Here is a 20,609-nt window from a genome sequence, read left to right as displayed (position 1 = left end):
TCCATTATTTTCCATTGCTGACATTTGTACCTCCCAGCCTCAGTTTCCTCATCAGTAAAGTGGGGTAAGACCCACTGCCTCGGGTGGGTGTGAAGAGGGGACCTCATGTGTGAAAAGCACTTAGAATATAAGGCTTCCTGCAGGAACCACAGGGTAGGATCGCTTTGTGTATCCTGCCTTCCCCACGAGGGCAGGACACCAGAGCCCTCCGCAGCTTGAGTTCTATTCAGTGTGAATTCTATGCAGCCCACACCTGTGGACAGGCAGCCTGGGAGCAGCTATGTGATCTTGAGCGAGTCACTAATCCTTTTTGGGCCTCAGTAAATGGGGGGTAATGACAGCCCCTTCCCGTGGGTGTTAGGGAGAGTGCAGGCAGTGGAGCCTGAAAAGCTTCCAGAACCAGCTTGAGGTTTGGTAAAAGCATCAGCACTACATGGGCTTTTGGTTCACCCCTTCATTCGCTCGTTCGTTCAGTGCGTCGTGCATGGATGTGCTCAGTGTAGCCCATGAGTGTTTACTGAGCCCCTTCTCTGTGCCAGGTGTGTGCAGGTGTCGAAGACACACAGAGGTCTAAGTCCCTCACCTGTTGTGGGGAGAGGAACAGAGAACTGATGAGGACAAACAGAAAGAATGTCTGTTATATGTTTGCGGCATAAGATACTGTAACATGTCGTGTGTCGTTCAATCTTATCGTAAGCTAAACATAACCTAACACGACTGCTGTGCCAACTGGGTCCCTGTGATGTCACAGGAGGTGTGGGGGCCCGGGATCTCCCCCTTTCTCACTGTGCCTCCACACACTGGGTCTCTTGATCTATTTACTCTTCTGGGGGGCACGGCCTTCCCTGCTCACAGTAAAGCGTATCCGCATCATCATCATCTCTTACCACTGCTACCACTTGGGGCGGCTGAGCCTCCTGAGGGACTGTGTGTGGCAGTTCAGGGTCTGCATCTGGAGAAGACTGAGGAGTGGTCACAGATGGCTCCTTGTCCTCCCGAGCCTGGAGCACAGGCCTGAGCCCCTCACCCCAACAAAGTAAAAATGAGACAGCGTTTTGTGAGTGCTTACTGGGAGCCTGAATCCCTCCCTTCAGACATGTAGTCTTTTGAGACCTCGTAGTGACCCCCAAGTGTGGGATCCTATGATCTCCATGTCACAGATGGGTAAACTGAGGCTCCCCAGGGTCACACAGCTGCTAGAGTTGCAGAGCTGTGAACGAGGCAGGCTGACACTAATATCTGTGTTCTTAGCTCCAAGGCTGAGGCAGTGGGCTTGAAGGTGACTATCCGCCCCTTAGGAGCCAAGCGCAGGCCTCTGGGGGCTGGGTGCCAGGGGCCAGGTGCTGGGGGCAGGCAAGTCTTCCTTCCCGAGAGAGCAAGAGTTCTAGAACATGACTCATAGGTGGTGTGGGTCCAGGGCAAGTGACTGTCCCTCTCTGGGCAGGGTGGGTGAGCAGTGGCTACCGTGGTCATCGTACAAGGAGCAAAAGAGAAACAGGCCCTGGGAGGAGCCTGTGCCGGGATACGCGAAGATGCCCTCGTGAGACCTGGGGCTCTGCCCGCTTGAGCAATGAAGTGTGTGGAGGCCCAGGTGGGGACTGGGGGGGCTCCCCCCGAGGCCCAGCTCCGGGCAGAGATGGCACTTGGAATCGGCCTCAGGCTGCCTGTCTGCCCATCAGAGCCTGTCATTCATGCCCTAGGGCGGGGGGCCAACCAACTTAAGAGGGGCACCGTGCCATCATGACAGATGGGCACGGGGGAGCTGCCAGGAGCCTCCAGCCAGCGGCCATTGTGTGTGCCGGGAGCCCAGCCCCTTGCCAGAGCTGTCCCAGCCCGGACCAAATGCCTTCAGTTTCTTAGAAACAATAGTAATACTCATAATGGGGTGTCGGGTTGGTCCAGGGCTCCCAGAGGTTGACCCCTTACAAAGCCCTGCCTCCCCACCTCCCACTGACTTAGACAAAGAGGCAGCCTGACTTACAGGAAAGACACGGGCCTTGGGGTCTGGAGGGTGTGAATCTCAGAGTTGCTTCTTGCTGTAACTGAGACCCTGGGCATGTGACTCTCCTGAGACTCACCATCCTCCCATGGACATTGGGCTAGTGCTGTCTCTCCTGGAGGCTCGTTATGGGGGTGCAGCATAGTGTTTATGAAACAAGGCACATAGTGCCCAGCCAAGGGGGGCCTAACGGAGGGGATGGTGTTGACATAGAACTGATGTGATGTTGTCCCACCTTGACAGACGGAGACACAATATCATGTCATGTCACACGTCTAGTAAGAGCTGACCTAACCCTGGTATGGAACAGCAGTGACAGAAACAGCCCCCAGGTACTGTGGGGAGCCCTCTGCATTGATTATCCTATTTAGTTCTCAGGACAGTTATATGAAACCAATGCTGTTGTTCTCCCCATTTTGCAGATAAAGAGACTGAGGCATAGCTAGGCAATGGCAGAGATGGGGCTTGAACCCAGACAGCCTGGCTGCAGAGGCTGAGTATTGAACCACTCCACTGAATACCATGGGCAGGCTTTTTCCTGTTGTTGAGTCCGCCCATGTTAAAAATGAGGCCTGCTTTGTCCTTTGATGCAGCAGTCTGTCTTCCCAACTCGTTGGGAGCCAGGCCGGCTGCCTCCTGCAAAGGTACCGGGGCCAGGCATGGCTGGGGAGGCTTGGCCCCCACCAGCTGAGAGACAAGAACCGGGTGCTCTTGGCGGGAGCCTGGATTGCACTCTTTGGTCGAGCAGGAACAATTACTAATGACATTTAGAAAGAAATTAATGATGAGAAATGCAAGTTGGCATTTCAGGAGCGCCAGGCAGCAGCCGCGCGTCCGCACTCACAGGAGAGGCAGGGATGGAGGGGGGCGGGCGCGGAGGGGAGAGGGAGGAGATGGCAGAAATTAATTTTGCTGTGTCAATAATGAACATGGCCCCACTCGCTTTGCTTCTGGAGTTTAGACAAAATCAAACATGGACTGGCTGGGGCCGGTCCAGGGCTGCAGTGAGATCCCCTGTGTACTAGGTTCTGCATGGAGGCAGGTGACAGCTTTGGTTTGGTGTCTCCTTTCGGTGGCACCAGGAGGCAGAGGGGTAGGCCGGGGACAGCAAGAGGGGAGGAAGCCGCCTGAAGACTGGACCATTTGGGCACCAATCCAAGCACCACTTGTTACCCATTGCATGAGGTAGCAAGCTGCTTCTCCTTGCTGAATCTCCATTTCTTCATCAGTAAGACGGGGGACAATCGGAGATGTAAAGATAGTGTATGTATGAAGAAGAGCCGGCCCAGTTTGGGCACACAGTAGGAGCTCAATATATTGTTAGGTATTACCGTATTTCACTGACGTGTTTTAGATACACAACTTCTCATGATAACATCTCTTAAATTGGAATAGTTCCCATGTGTTACGCTTTAATTGGTCTTTTTTAAATTTGTTTGTTTGCTGTGATACATCAAATACTGGGGCATCTTATATTCTGTGGGTCTTGGATAAAATATAGCATTGATCGGAGGTTTGGTAGAAGGTAAGGAGGCCACAAGATGCTGAAACTGTTTGGGGTAGGGTTTGGGCTTCCCAGTGGGATACAGGAGTATACCATCTCCTTCCTTCCCATCAGGTGCTCCAGAATGATGGAAAAGGACCCCACCAGTCTCCTGTCTTGTGAAGGGGAGGAGATACACACAAGGAAAAGTTATTACGTAGTAACATTGACCATTTTTATAGTGTGAAGGGTGAAAACTTACAGCCCATGGCCAGGGACATCGGGGTCTTTAAATGGTGGTCTATGTTTCAAAATGGAGATTTCCTATAATTATAGTGGCTAAATTTAGGTAGTGCTTATTAAGTGTCAGACAGTGTTCTTAGCACTTTTAAGCATTAAATATTCAATTCTCATAATGCCTCTATTATTAAAATAAAGAAACTGAGGCACAAAGAGTCTAACAAACTCCCCAGACCATAGAGCTGGTCAATGCTGGAGCCAGGCTATCGGCCCCAGGTTCTGTCCTCTTTACCACTACACTAGAATTCTTGATTTTTCTACAAATCAGACCCAGTAACCCCTGGACCATAGTTCTGGTGACAGCAATCAGCTACCCCCTTTAGACACAAGGATGTGCTCCCTGGCTCAACACAACCACACCTGGTCTGCCCCACCTGGTTCACCCTCTGAGCTCCAAGTTTGAGTCCTCTGCTGCAAAACATCACACTTTGCAAATGTTATTCCACTGGTGCCTCAACAACCTGGGACCACTAGAAGCGCCCTTTACTCTCGCCATTTTGCAGACCTGATAGCTGAGGCTGGGAAAGGATAATACTCAGGAAGAAGTGGAGCCCAGGGGGAAATGGGAAGTGTGTTCCACCTATGTGGTTTGTGTGTTTGAGCAGGGGAGGCACGTGTGGCTCAGGGACCAGTCCCCACCTAAGCCAGACCTAGATGCACAGTCCAACAGCTGCATCCCTGACCTGGGGCACTACCTTAGTCTCCCCCATCCTTCCTGCTGAAGGTGCCACATCAAAAATGTAGGGTCATCCATGCTTTCGAGTTGACAGTGATGGCAGAACTTCATGGTTAGTATTCATTATGATAATATTGAACATCTGTATATCATTTTACATGTTGTAAAACCTTTTACATGTGTTATCTAATTTGGAGCTCATACCAAGTCTATGAGGTAGGTATCATTCATCCCACTTTTTAGGCAAGGAAATAGGAACTTAGAGAAGTGAAGTGACTTGTCATATATGTAGTAAGTGACTAAAGTGGGATTTGGACTTGAAAGCCCATTGTCTTTCCACCAACCCATCCACCCAACTACCTACTTCTGTATTCATGCTCTCCTCTTTCTCCTACTAGTCATCCATCTGCCACCCATCTACTTATCCATACATTCATTTGTCCATCCATTCACCATCCATCCATCTGTCCATCCATTCCTAATCCACCCATCCATCCATCTTTTCATCCATCCATCCATTCCTCATCTATCCATCCATCCATCTTCCATCCATCATCCAGCCAACCAACCAACCAACCATCCATCCATCTACCTATTCATCCATCCATGTATCCATCCACCAGTCAGCCATCCATCTTCTAACTGTTCATCCATCCATCCATCCATCCATCCATCCATCCATCCATTCAACCAGCCAGCGAACCAGCTAGCTATACATCCATTAGTATCGAGTGCTAAGAAAGTGCCAGGAACTACACTGCTTTCATGACACCTTCCTGATATGCTCTGAATTCCATATTTACCTGCTACCCACCTCTCCCTCTGCCCTAAAATTGCAAATGGACTTACACACACACACACACACACACACACACACACACACACACACACAGATTGGGGATACAGATGATTCTTGGTTTGCCTCATGGAAACCGGCGAGTTAGTTCTGCCTGGTAGTGGGAGCGAAAGTATAACGCGGACCTACTTGATCATGGTGGGGCAGGTGTGTGGGCAGTGATGATGTGCCCACAGTTTGGTTGGAAGCTGAGTATAGACAAGAAGGGCAGACAAGGTATTGCAGGCTGGGCCACCATGTTCGTCAGCCCCATCAGGGGGACCAGCTCCTGAGTAGTGGGCAGCCCCTGACATTCTGGGTAGCAGGGATCACATTTGCCCTTTCCTTTGTGCCAGGCTGGACTTTTTCAAATGGGCAAAGGTATACACCCACGTGTTTCCACAAGAACCATTGCAATCATTAAATATAATCGGTCTCAGCTGCAGTTTTGATTGCTGGGGCATGCCTACAATTCATCACAGCAAATTAGGTCCACCTTCAGAATTGCTGGCCCTGCAGCCTGGGGGGTCTGTCAGTGAGGGGAGCTGGGCTCTGTGGGCTCCGGAAGTCATTTTGTGGGGTGATAGGCCATATTTCTCAGAGTATCTGCCAGAACAGCTCTCCATCCACAGGAGTTAATTTTCTAGAAATTTCAATGACACAGGAAAGTTTCCTATTTAGCAAAAATTTGGAGGAAAGTAGAAATGGACATGATCAAAGTCTTAAAATATTATTTATAAAACCTACAAGCACTGGCTTAGTTTAGGGACCTGGACATATGTGTTCTGTATAATTAGTGACCGTGTGACCTAGATTTTCCAGGACAGCTTGGATTTCAAGTATTCCATCCCAGTCATTGGCTATTTGTCCTGATTTTTGGCTTGTGAAATGTGACTATATCTAGAGCTGGGTTTTCTCATCAAATTTAAATTTTTTTAACGTTTATTTATTTTTGAGAGAGAGAGGGAGACACAGAATCCAGAGCAGGCTCCAGGCTCTGAGCTGTCAGCACAGAGCCTGACGCCGGGCTCACACTCATGAACGGTGAACCCAAGCCCTGAGCCAAAGTCGGAGGGTTAACCCACTGAGCCACCCAGGCGCCCCTCTCATCAAATTTTAATGAATAAAAATTTAAGTTGTAAAGGCCTGGAAAGATTTTGGAAAAATTAAAGGGAACGATTCTCTCCTACTTTTTTTTTTTTCCCAACGTGGCAAAATATTTAATGCCTGTAAATGTGCCTCACGCTGACCCTCCTACCTCCCCAGCCAGGGGAGCATGGTCATCTCCATCCAGCAAGGTTTGAAAGCTGTCAGAGCCCCAATCCTCTGACAAGATTTCTGGGGAGGCCTTTCCGCAGCAGGCCTCATCCCCTTCTGCTCGGGGGAAAGAGCCCCCGCTTATATAGCCCCCTGAGGTCCTGTGTTCTTCCGTGGCCTGGCCCTGGAAACCGGGCCATTGACGATAGCCTAGACTCAGTCACGGCAGGGGAAGCCCCGTACAGCATGGAGGCAGAGAAGGTCTGGCGTCCAATGCCAGCCAGTGCTTGGCAGGTGACGTGCCCCCTGGATGGTGCCGCAACTCACCACCCCGTCCTCCCCCCGCCCCACCATCCAGCCGAGGCCTCCACAGGCTGTGTCTCACTACCACAGCCTGTGCAAACTCCAGCTTCCAACCCTCAAGCCAGAGGTGCGAGGGCAACAGCTCAGGAACGGCTCTAGACACCTTGGCTGTGTGTGTGGAGTAGGACCTCGCTCCTTCCCACCTGCCCAGCTAGCCTGTAGGTGGTAAAAGCAGTTGTTGTTTTCTCTCATTGTGGCAAAATACACGTAACGTACAATTTACCATCTTAACAATTTCAGAGTGAACACTTCAGGGGCATTAAGTCCGTTTGCTTTGTTGTGCAACCATCTCCACCATCCAGGAAACTTTTCTGCAGCGCAGAAAGTCGGTCCCCACTGAACACTTCCCCCCCCTCCCCCCCCCCCCCCCCCCAGCTCCTGGAAACCAGCAGTCTCCTTTCTGTCTCTCTGGATTTGACTACTCCAGGAACCTCACAGGAGTGGAATTACACAGTATTAGTGCTTCTGTGACTGCCTGGGTGCACTTAGCATAATGTCTTCAAAGGATCCGTCCGCTTTTAAGAAAAAAGCGTAACATGCCCTGGGCAGGGCGGGGCAAGGGACGCGGAGGAGCAGGGCAGCTCTGCTTCCTCTTGTCTCCCTGACCCTGTCAGTGGAGGCTTTGCTCCGCCACCGTTGCTTGCTGGCTGTCATTTCAGAAATGCTCGCCGAGTTTGTAGCAAGTGCAGGCTCTGAGCCGACGTGGGGGGAACGGCAGCGAACTGAGAGATGGGGCCTTGCCTGCTGCGCTCGGCCTGGTGAAGGCATTGCCATGACAGGGAGACAGGCAGGTCTGCAGCCTGAGGAAAGTGCCAGAAGGACAGCTGTGCAGATGCATCGTTGCGCCGGATGGGCAGCCCCTCGTTGAGTGGGCAGGAAGGCCTTTCTGAGGGGACTCAGATCGGATGAGAAGGGGCCTGAGAAACTGGGGGAGCAGGCTGGGCGGCGGGAATAGCCACGAAAGGATGAGAAAGCGCCTGGCCCATTTGGGGAGCTGAAAGGAGGTCTGGGGAGCCCTGGCAGGCCTGTCAGGACAGTGTCCAGGGGTCTGGATTTCTAGGTGTGTTTGGAACCTGCTGGGAGATTAATCAGAGAGTTTGCCGATCCCTGCCCCTCGAGGACAGAGTGCAGGCTGCGCCTCTCATGGGCACTTTATTTTCTCAGCTTCCATTGCCAGGAAGAGGGAGCCCTGGAGGGAACCTGGGTCATCGGCAGATGGGGGCTTCCAGAGGGTCCTAGTGGTGGTGTGAGTGTGGACAGGTTAGTTGCACACTGAGGGGAGACAAAATGCCAAATGTGACAACCTCTCAATCACTCTGTGGCACGTTGTCGGTGTAATGTCTATGTGTGTGTGTGTGTGTGTGTGCCTGTGAGTGTGTATGTACATGTGTGTGCTGAGGATTGTGGGATATCTGTGAGTGTATGTGCATGTGTGTGTATATGCATGCATATAGAATATATGTGACTCTGTGTATGTGTGTGCAATTGTAGGGTATCCGTGAGTGTGTATATGTGCGTGTGCATGTGATTATGGGGCATCCCTGAGTGAGTCTGTACATGGGATATTCATGGATGTGTGTGTGTGTAATTGTGAATTTTCCATGAGCACATGTATATGTGTGTATAAGTCATTGTGGGGGATCTGTGAGCGTGTGCATGGGATAGCTATGAGTGTGCGTATATAACAGAGTTATCCATGAGTGTGTGTGTATATGTGTGCATGGGATTGTGGGGTACCTGTGAGTGAGCGTGAGTGTGCGTGCGTGTGACCAGGGGTTCTGTGAAGTGCGTGTGTGTGTGTCTGTGTTCGGAGGTGGGTGTGGGAAGTAGGAGGAGCTCTGTGTACCATGTTGCACTCACAAGCACCCCGAGGTGCAGCCACCCCACAATGCCTGAGACACAGTCAGTGGGTGATGGGTGGAAGGGTTCCTAAGTTCTTTGGGAGAAAGAAGGTACGAAGGGATGATTATCTAGACCCTTCAGAGGATGGATAGGACACACATGGTCTGGCCTCTCCAAGTGGTTGAGGGAGGGCTCGCTGGCCTTTCTGTCTGAGATGGCCATTTTGGAGCTCCTGTGTGGCTCTGGCAAACATTGTTTGATTGGCCTGCATGGTGCTTTAAACATCGAGACATTATATATATATATTTTTTTTAAATGTACTTTTCAGTTTTCATTATAAAACTAGGTTGAGGGCGCCTGGGTTGCCCAGTAGGTTAAGCATCCAACTCTTGGTTTCCACTCAGGTCACGATCTCACAGCTTGTGAGTTCGAGCCTCACATCAGGCTCTGCACTGACAGCTTGGAGCCTGCTTGGGATTCTTTCTCTCCCCCTCTCTCTGCCCCTCCCTCACTCGTGCTCTCTCTGTCTCTCGAAATAAATAAATACTCTTTAAAAAAAAAAAAAAAAACTAGCCTGGATCTGAGGAGGACTACCCCTTTCCAACAAGGCTTGGGTTCTTGGGATGACACACAGTCCCCACCCCACCTGACTGCCTCGCACTTGGCCTGGGCTGCACTCTCTTGCAGGGTGGACTCAACAGCACTGGGTCCCAGAACTGGAGGCCCCTGTCCAGGCCCTGCTGCTCCCAGTCAGAGGAGCCCTGCTCACCACAGTTGGGTCTACTGGATCTCAGCTGTTCTTTTCCAGTACGTCTACATTTACTGTGAGTTTGGTGCCCACACTGATAGGATGCCTCAGTCTCCCCAAAGTATTCTGTGTGTGCTCTTTGAACCACAGATGCACTTTGAGGTGGGGAGAAAAACCCCTCTCTGGCCTTGGGAACCTATCCACCCAGTGCCATTCTACCGGAGTTTCAGGGGGTCTGGTTGATCTCTCCCCAGGCTCTGAGGTGCGTGCTTGGATTCCTGCCCTGCCCTGCCCTGCCCTGAGTCCATCAGGCTGCAGTCATATCTTTTAGGGGTCTGGTTCTTTGAGTCTCAAAGACTCAGGCTCTTTGAGGGCATGTTTTATTTATTTATTTATTTATTTATTTATTTATTTATTTATTTATTTTATTTTGAGAGCACGAGTAGGGAAGGGGCAGAGAGAGGGGGAGAGAGAGAATCGCAAACAGGCTCCACGCTGTCAGCACAGACTGATGCAGGGCTCCGTCTCTGGGACCGTGAGATCATGACCTGAGCCGAGATCAAGAGTCAGACACTTAACTGACTGAGCCACCCAGGCGCCCCTGAGGGCGTGTTTTAATTCCTATTCGAGATGACCTATAGCCCAGGGGCCTGGTTCCAAGCACGTTCTTGGCTGATGCCGTTGGAATGGACTTACAGGTGACACCGGCCAGTTCAGTGTCCTCACCAGGAGGGAGCCAAGGTCCATAGATGGATTTATGGTCACTTGGTGCACCACTGCCAGAACCCTTGATTCTCACTCCTTAGTCCCGAGTCTGCTAGGAACCCCAACCCAAAGGGGCCCAACCACGGGGGACCCCTCCTCCCTTTGGAGAAATAGCAACATTGGCCTCAGCCCAATTATTGCAGGACTCGGGGTCAGGGTGACCTCTGTTGCTAAGGTGGGGCAAATCTCTAAACTCCCGCTGCCTTTCATGCAGCCACTACCTGAAGTCACCTGGTTGCTGGCCTGTGACACTCTGCACGCAGAAAGCACTGCATTCTGAAGTGTGCTTCCCCTGACTCTACTGTCCCTCCAGACGGGTATTATTAGTTTCCCTGTTTTGTTGGGTGCCTCCAAATGGGAGCCTGTTTACGGCCCAGACTCCTAATAGAAGGCTGCAGTTTCCCTCCTTATAATCTATTCTCTGGTGGGTTTTATTTCCAAAGCACAGCAGTACAGAACCTGCCCCTTTGGGAGTTCGTTGGGCTTTTTTTTTTTTTTTCCCCTACAACAATCTTTTCTCTCCATTTTCACTCAAAGAAAGATGTTTTCCCACCTCATGGAACCGGCGGTTGGCCAGGCCACCCGCTGGGCTTTTTTGTGTTCTGGGTGCTGCAGGGCACTGGCGAGAGGGGCATTAGAGAGGGCCCCTTGCCTCCCCGCCTGGGCTCCGGAAACCCCAACGGTCACACCTCCAACAAAAGCTTTCAGGTGACATTTAGGCCCTGAATCTGCTCCTGCTCTTGGCTCTGAAAGAAAGTGGCAAATCCCCCTGCCAAAGCCAACCGTGCTGCTCCCTGGAAGCTGGAATCTCCCTGCAGGCCAGGAGTTCCGGATGGATTGAGGCTCTCACCCGAGAGACAGACTTCCCCGGCTAAGCGGGTGCGACGCTCACTTCCTGCTGCTCTAGAGTGGCAGACGACAGCCTGTCTCGCTGTCTGGGAGACGGGACTGGGAAAGCCTTGCACACATCCCCGAGCATGGGGCGGGGGGGCTTGCTTTTGCCTCAGAGGATGTTCCAGGGCTTTGTCCCAGGCCGGTGGGTCCCTAGCCTCACCCCGGACCCTGATGCCAAGGAGGGGTATCACTTCATACGGCAAACCTTGATCTGCTGTCTGTGTAAATGGTGGCTCGCTGGGTGGGGGCCACGGGGGGGACGCGGGGTGCATGCACGTCACAGCCTGGGCCCCCCGGGGAAGCGGCTGCATCACCGGGCAGGCATTTAGAGGGAACCTTGGCCATCACTCACTCCTAATTTTAATGACGTGCATTAGCTAAATTGTGTTCTGAGTATTCATTCAGTGCTGTTTATGGCGTGCTCTCGAGTGCGCTTACCGTTTGTCAGAAGTGCAAACTAGCGAACATACGAGCCTTTAAGACAGGCCATCTGTTCGTCTTAGACCTTTGGACGATTGTCAAACGCTTCTAAAAATAAGTGCTCACTAGCAGAGAGGGGCTGCCCAGGTGATACACAGCAGAGAGGGAAGCAGGGCTGTCTGTGTCTGTACCCTCACCAAAGGCAGAAGTATAACTTGAATGTTGGGGGTAGGGGGGAGGTGGAACCCAGGAAGGGAGCAGAGGGAGGTGGGGGGCATGAAGGCCCTGCTGGTACCCCTTTTTGGCTGGAGGTGTGAGCTTTTCCCTGTTCCGTCCCTCTCATGTAACTCCACAGCTCAAATACCTTCGATGGCTCCCCATGGCCCAGATTTAAGGGCGAACTGCCTCGTCTCGCATCACGGAGCCTCATCAATAAGGCTCCCACCTTCCTCTCCAGGCTTGTCTCCGTGGCACATACCCTGTGCTTCTGCCAAGCTGAATTATTCATTGTTCCCTCAGCATATGCTGTGCTTTCCACATTTCACAAGCAGAACGGCGCCGTGGGTAAGAGTGTGCTCTGCACACAGACTGCATGGGTGCAGATCTGGCTCGGCTGTCACCAGCTGCAGGATCTCCATGCTCTCTGTGTTCGTGCCTCAGTTTTCTCATCTGTAAAATAGGGATAACAATTGTATTTAACTCCCAGGGTTGTGAGGTTTAAATGAGTTAGTATAATCAAGGGTTGAGAGTAGTGCCTGGCACACAGTGAGCACATGATAAATGTTAGCTGTGATCATTATGAGTTTTATTGGCACCTCTGTGCCATTCTCCGGGGGGATCATTCTCCTTGGAAAACTGTGCTCATGCACCCACACACGTACACACACACACAGTGCAAACCCTAACCAGGCCATCCTCAAATGGGCAGCTGGAAGGCTGGCTTCTTCCTTAAGCACCTGCCTCTCAGAAGTCCTCTTTCCCTAGTCCCTTTTTGCAAAATCTCGTCCCCTCCTTTGGCCGTGGGCTTGTAAAGGGCCAAGATGTACCTTATTCTCTCTCTGTCTTATGCCTACTGCACTGCACAGGGCCAGGCTCCATGTTTGTTCAATAAACAAACATCAGAATCTCACTTAGCTGAAACATGGCTTCAGTGTTAACCTGAAGTGTCTACCTTTTCCCCTGGAAGCAGAGGGAATATCTTCCCATGGTTAAGGCAGATTTTTGGACCAGGCCTGTGAGAGCCACCGTGGCTGCAGCCTGCCAGGGAGTGGCCTAGCGGTGGGCAGTGGGGAGAAAGGCCATCCACCACAGCCTCTTTCCCAACCTAGAGCCAGAGAGAGGTGATGTGGGGTCAAGGTGAAGCCAGGTGGGTTCTGCAGGTGAGGGCAGGTAAGACGTTCTAGGTGTTAGGTGGATAAGTGTTCCTGCACCCTTAATTTGCCACAGGGATGTGAGGGCCAAAGCCCTGGGACCAGTCCTTCTCTGGTGGCACTTAAGAGTGAGGGTGTGTGAGTCTGGCTCCCCCGCCCCCACGGAACTGTGAGCTCCTCAAGAGAGAGGGCCCAGCCTTCAACTCCGTGTGCCAGTGCCTGGCTGGGGGCCTGACACACAGGGAGTCCGTGAACAGCTGTGGAAAAAATGAGTAAATGAGTGGCTGAATGAGTGGATGAGTGCATACCTCTCTCCCCCACAGAGTCTCCCTGAGCCTCCCCTCCTCACCAGATACCTCACTCTGCCCCCAGGGGGAGGGGGGCGGGAGGGAGAGCAGTGAATTGTGGGACTGAGGCTATACCCAGGGGGTTATGGGGAGGAGACAGTAGCTTTAGCAGACTTCTGCTGCTCCAGAGACAGGAGCCTCCTACACTCTGACATCTCTGGAGCACTCCTCAGATCCTGCCAGCCCTTGGAGGAGGAGCTGGGAGAGGCATAGTTGTTCGGATCACCAAACTCCGTGTGGCCCACGCTGCAAGCCCTGAACCCCTTGGTGCCAAGGGGGTCCAAGCATCCAAGGAGGGAACAAACAGCCCATCTCTCACAGAGATCCTTGTCTGCTCAGGAAGACTCTCCTGGACACCATTTATGGAGCACTTTCTCTTGGCCAAGCTTGGGAGCTGTGCGTGCATGTTAATTTCAGGAGTCCTCAGGGCCGCTTGGGAAGAGGGTTCTGTTATTACTGCCCCTCCCCCTAGTCCAGAGGTCAAGGACCTTGCTCAAGGCCACATGGCTATCAAGTGGCAGAGTCAGAATTCAAACCCAGGACTCAGCCTGTCTCAGCCCACTAAGCCTACTTGCGATCCCCCGGACAGTGGTGACTGAGAACAAGGCACTTGCTAAGGGCCAGGTGATGTGCTAGGACTTTACGTTTTGTCCTCAAAGTAGCTGGAGCACAGGAATTGCAGCTAATAATGCAGTCCAAGAGGGACATGCAGTGCAGAGAACTCTCCAGCCTGTGCCTGTGCATCTTGGGGTGTGTGGAGAAGTCCCTTGTTACTTCACAGACACTACTCTCCAGGCCAGCAGGTAGCCAGTGCCTCTGGTCTCCCCCGCTTGACACTGTTGGGGGTGGGTGCCATAAGGAGACCAATAAGGGTCCCAGAGAAAGGGACAGAAAGAAGAGCTAAGACCTTGAGAAGAAACCCCTGTTGCAGATTAGGGAGGGGCACACTGTGTCCATGTGTGTGTGTGATTGTTGAGGTGCACAGTGTGTGTTGGGCCAGGGATGCCTCCTGGTTTGGGGGAGACCAGAAGGGGCCCACGACAGAACCTCTGACTGGAGCACTTAGGTGTGTGTCAGTGCTTTAGGGAGGAAGGTCCAGCAACAGGTTCTGTGCTCCTAGCACTCTCCTCTGTGCTCGGCACACACCCTGGCTTGGGCTCTAGGTTGGGATCATTTGGCTGCTGAATCCCAGCAACAAGCAAGGTGGCTATCACCCAGCAGATTCAATGAAGGCTTGTTGAATGAATGAATGGCCATACAAATGAAGGCAAGGGTGTAACAAAAGGTTCCTTGTCCCCAAGCGCTCTGCTGACAACTTGCGCGGATAGAGGTCTCAGCGGGACCCCAGACACGACACCTATAGCACCCACCAGCCTGCCACACCCTCACCCATCAGGAACTTATGTGCCCGGGGCAGGTGACCCAGTGTGCCAGGCATAGGCACCCAAAACAGGTCCTAGCAGAAACCTCTCTCCTTGAGAGCTGCGTGCACTCTGCAGAGTGAATGCATCTCAGCTGCAAACCAGTGCCCCTATCCCCTCCCTCCCTTCCCCCCACCCCCATTTTATTTTTTTCACCTGCTTCTCTGCCCACACCTGCGTCTCCCTGGCAGGCAGAAAGGCCCTTGTGGATGCCAGGCCTCCCCTCTGGGTGCCTTCCAGTCCTTCCTGGCTCCCACCCCCACCCCACCCCCGGCCTTTATGGTGCTGGGAAGTGTTTATCTGCAGGGTTGGTAGTATCTTTAAAAAACGATTTTCTTCCTTCTCTGAAGAGGCTAAATATAGTACAGGCATAAATAGAGAAATAGACATTAAGCCAAATGCCCTTGTGAGAGCCATGCCGGGTGGAAGGGGCTCTTTAAGACGGCTTGATGAAGCCCCCGCCCCTCGAACCACAGCAGCTAGCCTCGGGGAAGGAGCCGAGGCTTTTCGGTGTTCACCTGTGCCGATCGGCCGTGGCTCTGCCAGGAGCCGCTCAGCGCACAGGTGTGTTGGGTGATTGGTGAGTCCTGGTGACGGGTCCCCGCCACCCCCTCTGCCCTTCCAGAGACTGTGCCCTCAGGCTGTGGAGGAGCCCATGCCCTCCCCAGCCAAACACCTGGCCTCCTCAGCACCCCCCAGCACACACACCCTTGTTGGGTGGCATGGACCGTTCTCCCTCGCTGAGCCACCATCTGCACCATCCATCCCGCACAAACGTTTGGGTGTCTGTGTTCTTGAGCATCCCCCCCACCCCCCAGCAGGCCCCTTGAGAGGGGTGGGCCCAGCTGGAGTTTTCCCCTACCCTGCTCTGTGCCTGACCCAGAGCAGAGTATCCAGCAGGTACTTAATAACGCAGTGCCGCATGAATTCTGGTGCCCGGTCCCCTTGGGACATCAAGTTTCGACATTTCCATCTGCTATGACATCCTGGGCTTTTGTTCTTGTAGAACTTCAAGGAAGTTTTACCCTTCGGTCTCAGAACTCTCTCTGAGGAAGTTCTTTCTTGAGTCTCACTCAAGAACTGCCTGCTCCTGCTCCTTAAGAGAAAAGGCCCACTGTGGTTTTCGTCTGACAGGTGGCATTTATTCTCTTATTTTCCTGACCAGTGGTCCTAAGCATAGGCTCCTGCCTCCTGGATTTCTGTGCCAGCAGCCTGTGGATGAGCCAGTGTGGACCACGTGTGTTATACTGGCCCTGTTCTTGGCCCTGTGCTTGCCTCCTGACAAGAGGCTGTTTCATTATCCAGAGATCCCTGGACACCCCCCTTTCCCCCATGGTAGTGGTGGGTGGTCCTTGAGGATTTTGTAGAGATCAAATATCATGTCTGGTTTTCTGTTGCTTATGGAACAGAGTCTACATTCAGGGACATTCAGGGCCTAAATCCCTCCCGGTCCTCCATGTACCTCTCTGCTGGGATCATCCCTCTGGTGCCTGCATTTGCCAGGCTTATTCCAGCTTCCACACTTTTGTGTTGTGTTGTGCTGTGTCTTCCACTCAGAGCGCCCTCTCCCCTTTCCATGTTTCAACATCCTACCCGTACACTTAGCCGTTTATTTATCCTTCCATTGATTCATTCAAAAATATTTACTTAGTGTCTACTTCGTGCCAGGAACCATAATTTGAGGACAGAAAAAGAACTGTATATGTTTATCCTCCTAACCTCCCTCCTCCCCTCTCTCCTCCCCATCCCCCCACAAATAAAGGACTGACCACACCCAGGTACCCTGGCCACGTGGCACTGTTAATTGACTGGCTGTTGGCAGGGTGGCAGAGTGAGACCCCCGATCGTTCCTGGGCAGCTGTGCCTGTCATGTCACCACTGGGCACTGCATGCCCAGCCCTGGGCCAAGCACTGTGGGGTAGGAGAGGAGGTGATGCAGTTCAGCAGAGGAGGCTAGTCTTGCGCTTGGGAAGCACATAGATGTGTGGGAGGTGGGTCAGAAGGCCTGGGGGCGCTGCAGGGAGGGATGGCAAGTGACTAGGTGCCTGGAGGACCTCAAGCATGGTCTGGTTGGGAGGAAAGAGAGAGGAAGTGAGAAGTGAATCAGCAAAGGCTTGGAAGCCAGGAGGATGTTTTGCTGTAGGGTGGGTTTGGCTCCCTGCAGGACTGGCTGCCTGTCCGTGCACAAGTGCAGGGAGAGGTGCCTGGGCTGGAGGGTGGGCGTTCCCATGGAAACCGCCGCATCCCATCTGTGGCCTCAGACAACCTGCCTTGTGCCTCTGGGTCCGTGGCACCCCCACTGAGGTGCCAGGCCTCGCTGGCAGAGTCTGTCCTCATGCCTGGTGTGGAGTGTGGATGATCTGTGGACTGGGATGCCCGTGAGTTGTGGGGTGCTGGGAAGCCTGCCTTCCCACCCAAGGCCCTTGCTTTCTTGGATTCCAGTTGCCTGGATCAACCCTGCCTGATTCCTAGCTGGATGACCTTGAACCGGTAACTGAGCCTCTCTGAGCCTCATATCCTCATCTTAACCACGTCCTACCTTGTAAGGCTATTGTGGGGATTGAAAGAAATGTACCTCTAACAGCACAGAGCACGTGTGCTTGCCAAGCACCAGCCATGTGGCCTGTACCCAGGAGCCCAAGGAAAGAGGACAGCAGTGGTTGGCGCTCTGTGCTGCGGGCATCAGCAGGCATCTGCTTCGAGCGGACAGGGCACTGCCCCTCCCTGGCGGTGAGCTTGCCGCAGGGGTTGGTGACATCACCACCAAGGCAGCAGCAGTGCCGACTGTGGGAAGGGGGTTGCCACGGGGGCCCTGGGCCAGGGAGCAGAGGTGGCTCCAGGCCCCCCCGCAAAGCTGTGGGCGTCCGACATTCTCTGGTGGCCCTCACAGCTCAGACCCGGAGCCCGGGAGAGAGACGCAGCGCTGCGTCTGACCTCTGGTGGTCATCTGCAGAGCTGCAGGCCGGCGGCTCCCAGCCCCAGAGGAGTCCCTGAGCGGGCTGGGGCGCCCAGCTGTTGGGGAGGCAGGGGCACCCCTGAGACCTTGCTCCTCATGACTGGAGGTCCAGTGCTGCCCCCAAGCAGGGGCTCCTCTGCCTCTGGCGGATATTGCTTCCTTTCTCCAGGTGGCATGAGGTTGGACACTACTTGAGGCTTTGATAAGATGGGTCTGGATTTAGAACAGGGACCATTGAAAAGAAAATCACACTTGGAGGCCAAATGCCACCCCCGGCCCCAGGCCAATGGCTCCTCTGAAAACAGATCAGCGCCGCTGGCCTGCTCCGTCTGGCATCAGGGAAGAAATGCCACGGGCTATGGTGAGAGGGAAGCGTTTGGCCAGAGGGTCCCACCTGGACCCTGGACGCCCAGGCGGTTTCGGGCAATCCGGGCAAACCGCACACTCTTCTGGCCGCAGCGCTGTCACGTGACCCGACTGGCAGGCTGCCTCCTCCGGCGCCCTCCCGCTGGGTGACCCGTCCTCGGCCGCAGGCACCACTGCCTCAGCACGTCTGTGCCACTCGGGTGTTTCTTGGCCGGAGAGCCGCACGGCACATCTGCTGTCTCCCTCCGCGAGGCTCGGAGCAGCTCCCCGGGAGGACCGACAGGGGGTTCTGGGGAAAGCCTGCCGGCAATCAGATAAGAGTGTGCTCCTCCTCATCAGAGCAAAAGGGAGACGGAGAGAGGTGAGCAAGGAAGGTTTTAATTCCTGCCAGTCTCCTCCTGGCATGTCCCCTCGCCCTCCCTATAGCCAGCCCCCGTGGTTAAGGCCTGAACGGTCTTTAAAAAAACAATTTATAGAGAGCCCAGGTTGGCAGCAACAGGAACTCATCCCCGAGCCCCAGAGCAACGTGGCGTCTTGGCAGCTGTGTCCCCCGAGCACTTTTTCCTTGTTGCATTTTGTTTTGTAATAATCGAGACGCTTTTCTGTGGCTCCCGGCGTAAATGCACTGAGTGGGAGGGGACGGGCCTGCTCTCCATTCTTCTGCCCTCATGCGTGTCTCCTTTCTTCGCCTTTGCAGAACCACACGATGAGCCAGCACGCACAGTGAGGGACCGCTCGACAGGACGCCTCTCCGCAGAAGGCTTGCCGGAGACGCCGTGGGGAGGGCCATTTGAACATTACATCCAATCAAAGTGTCATTTGCAACCCAGATGTAAAACTCTAATGATTTGGCCATGAGGCGCTGCTATTATAAGCAGCTGGAAATGAATATTAATGGCAGAGATTAAAAGTATTCCATGCTCAGTATTTTTTATTGTCCTGCTACAGCTAGTGTGCTTTTAGAGTTTCCGCCGAAGACTACATTTCTAGAGTTAGAGAAACCCGCTTTTTGAGGCTATTGTCCTTTGTTCCTTCATGTATTATATTGATAGTTTTAAAAAAGGATTAGTGTGATTTTTTTTTTCCTTTGCTTCTTTTTTTTCTTTCTTGTTTTTCTTTCCTCCCCCCCCCCCCCTTCGGTTAACTACTTTTTAATTGCAATTCTAGGTAATTGTGCATCGTGATGTGATTGCTTGGCTATTGTCTGAATATTTCCTTTTAATTTTTTAATTAAAGACTAATGCTTTGATTGGATTTGCCAGTTCACCGGACAGTGATTAAAACTATGTAATGAATATAATCGGTTTCAGTGCAACTGGATGGTCTGCTTTTAAATGTGACTTAATCTGACTGCAGTAACTAGTACAGTTCAATAAAGGGAATCCATGCGATTAGCATCTGCTGCCTGGTTCTCTCCTCCCCAGCTTGGGGCTCTGGGGGGGAGGGGGGGCTGTCGTCACCCATAGGGTGTGTCCCTACGAGACCCCCTTGGGATCACATGTGCCTGTGGGGACCTGCGCACAATAGACCCAGCTTCCCTCAGGAAGGAGGACACATAGTAACCTGACACATGCAGTCTGGATCAGGTGGCAGTGGTCATAGAAGTCGGAACAGAAGGGATCCTTAAAGATGAAATACTCTGATCTTTTCATTTGTGGATGGGAGAAGCTCAGGCGTAAGTGGGCTTATCCATGATGGGCCCTTGTTTCTCCCTCTGGGGATGGCTCTCCCACATGCTGGATGCAGGTGGTCAAACGGTTAACCCTTACTTCCCCAGGACTTCAGGCAGGACTTGGATTCTAGTTGTGGCCACGGCATGAGGATGTGACAGGAGCTAGGGGTGACTCCCCAACCCCATGAGATAACAGGGCTGGGGGCTGCAGAGTGGAGCCGGGTGGGAGCAGCAGGTTCCCACAGACATCAGTGAGACGTGAAAGTGCTGAGACCCGTGGCCGGGGCCAGGACTCTAGTGGGGCAAGCGAGGTGCCTACAGCACAAAATCTCAGGGCCCCCCCTCCCTGCCCTTGCAAACCCCAAGAAGGGGTGTTTCCTGACACTCTACACCCTGGTTGCTTTGCTTTCCTCACCTCCCCCTGGCCCTGCTGGCACCCCAGGGCCCACCCGGCAACCTCAGGCTCCCACACCTCCGTCATGCTGGTTCCTGACTGACTTGCCAATCAGAGGCCAGGGCTTCAGAACCTGCGCGGGGAAGCCCTTCCTTGTTAACTTTTCACAAGGGGCAAGAAAATTGGTTATTACCCTCTGCAGAGCGGAAATGAAACAGGCAGACAGATTGCACCTAATTACAATGTAATACTAAGTCCGGGCGTGGAATTTGTAGCAATTATACCCAGCATCTTCTGACTCCCATATCGAGGGGCTTCTGGTGACCTGTAAGAGTTCCCCTTTAAAAAGCATCCCCATGTAAGCGGGTGGGACGTTTAGTTTTACAAAATGCACATCACACCTGCACGGACAGACTCCCGCCAATGCTGGGCAAAATGGAGCAGTCGCCCCTAGAATTCGGGGTTCTTGCCTCCTGGAAGTCCAAGGCAGCAAACTTCAAT

At 53.0% G+C, this 20,609-nt stretch overlaps 1 protein-coding gene across 2 annotated transcripts in view; it reads left to right on the top strand.

Moving 5' to 3' along the window:
• Positions 1–19,439, top strand: part of ZNF423 (zinc finger protein 423) — a 332,888-nt gene extending 313,449 nt beyond the window's left edge. For both annotated transcript variants that reach the window (XM_058707782.1, XM_058707784.1), the window contains one exon: positions 18,740–19,439. In XM_058707782.1, coding sequence (XP_058563765.1) covers positions 18,740–18,769 — 30 coding nt within the window. In that variant the 3' untranslated portion in view covers positions 18,770–19,439. The remainder of the gene's footprint in view (positions 1–18,739) is intronic.
• Positions 19,440–20,609: the final 1,170 nt, after the last annotated feature.

This window comes from Neofelis nebulosa, chromosome 17, assembly GCF_028018385.1.
Source record: "Neofelis nebulosa isolate mNeoNeb1 chromosome 17, mNeoNeb1.pri, whole genome shotgun sequence".
Lineage (NCBI taxonomy): Eukaryota > Metazoa > Chordata > Mammalia > Carnivora > Felidae > Neofelis > Neofelis nebulosa.
This window is presented reverse-complemented; position numbering and strand designations above follow the sequence as displayed.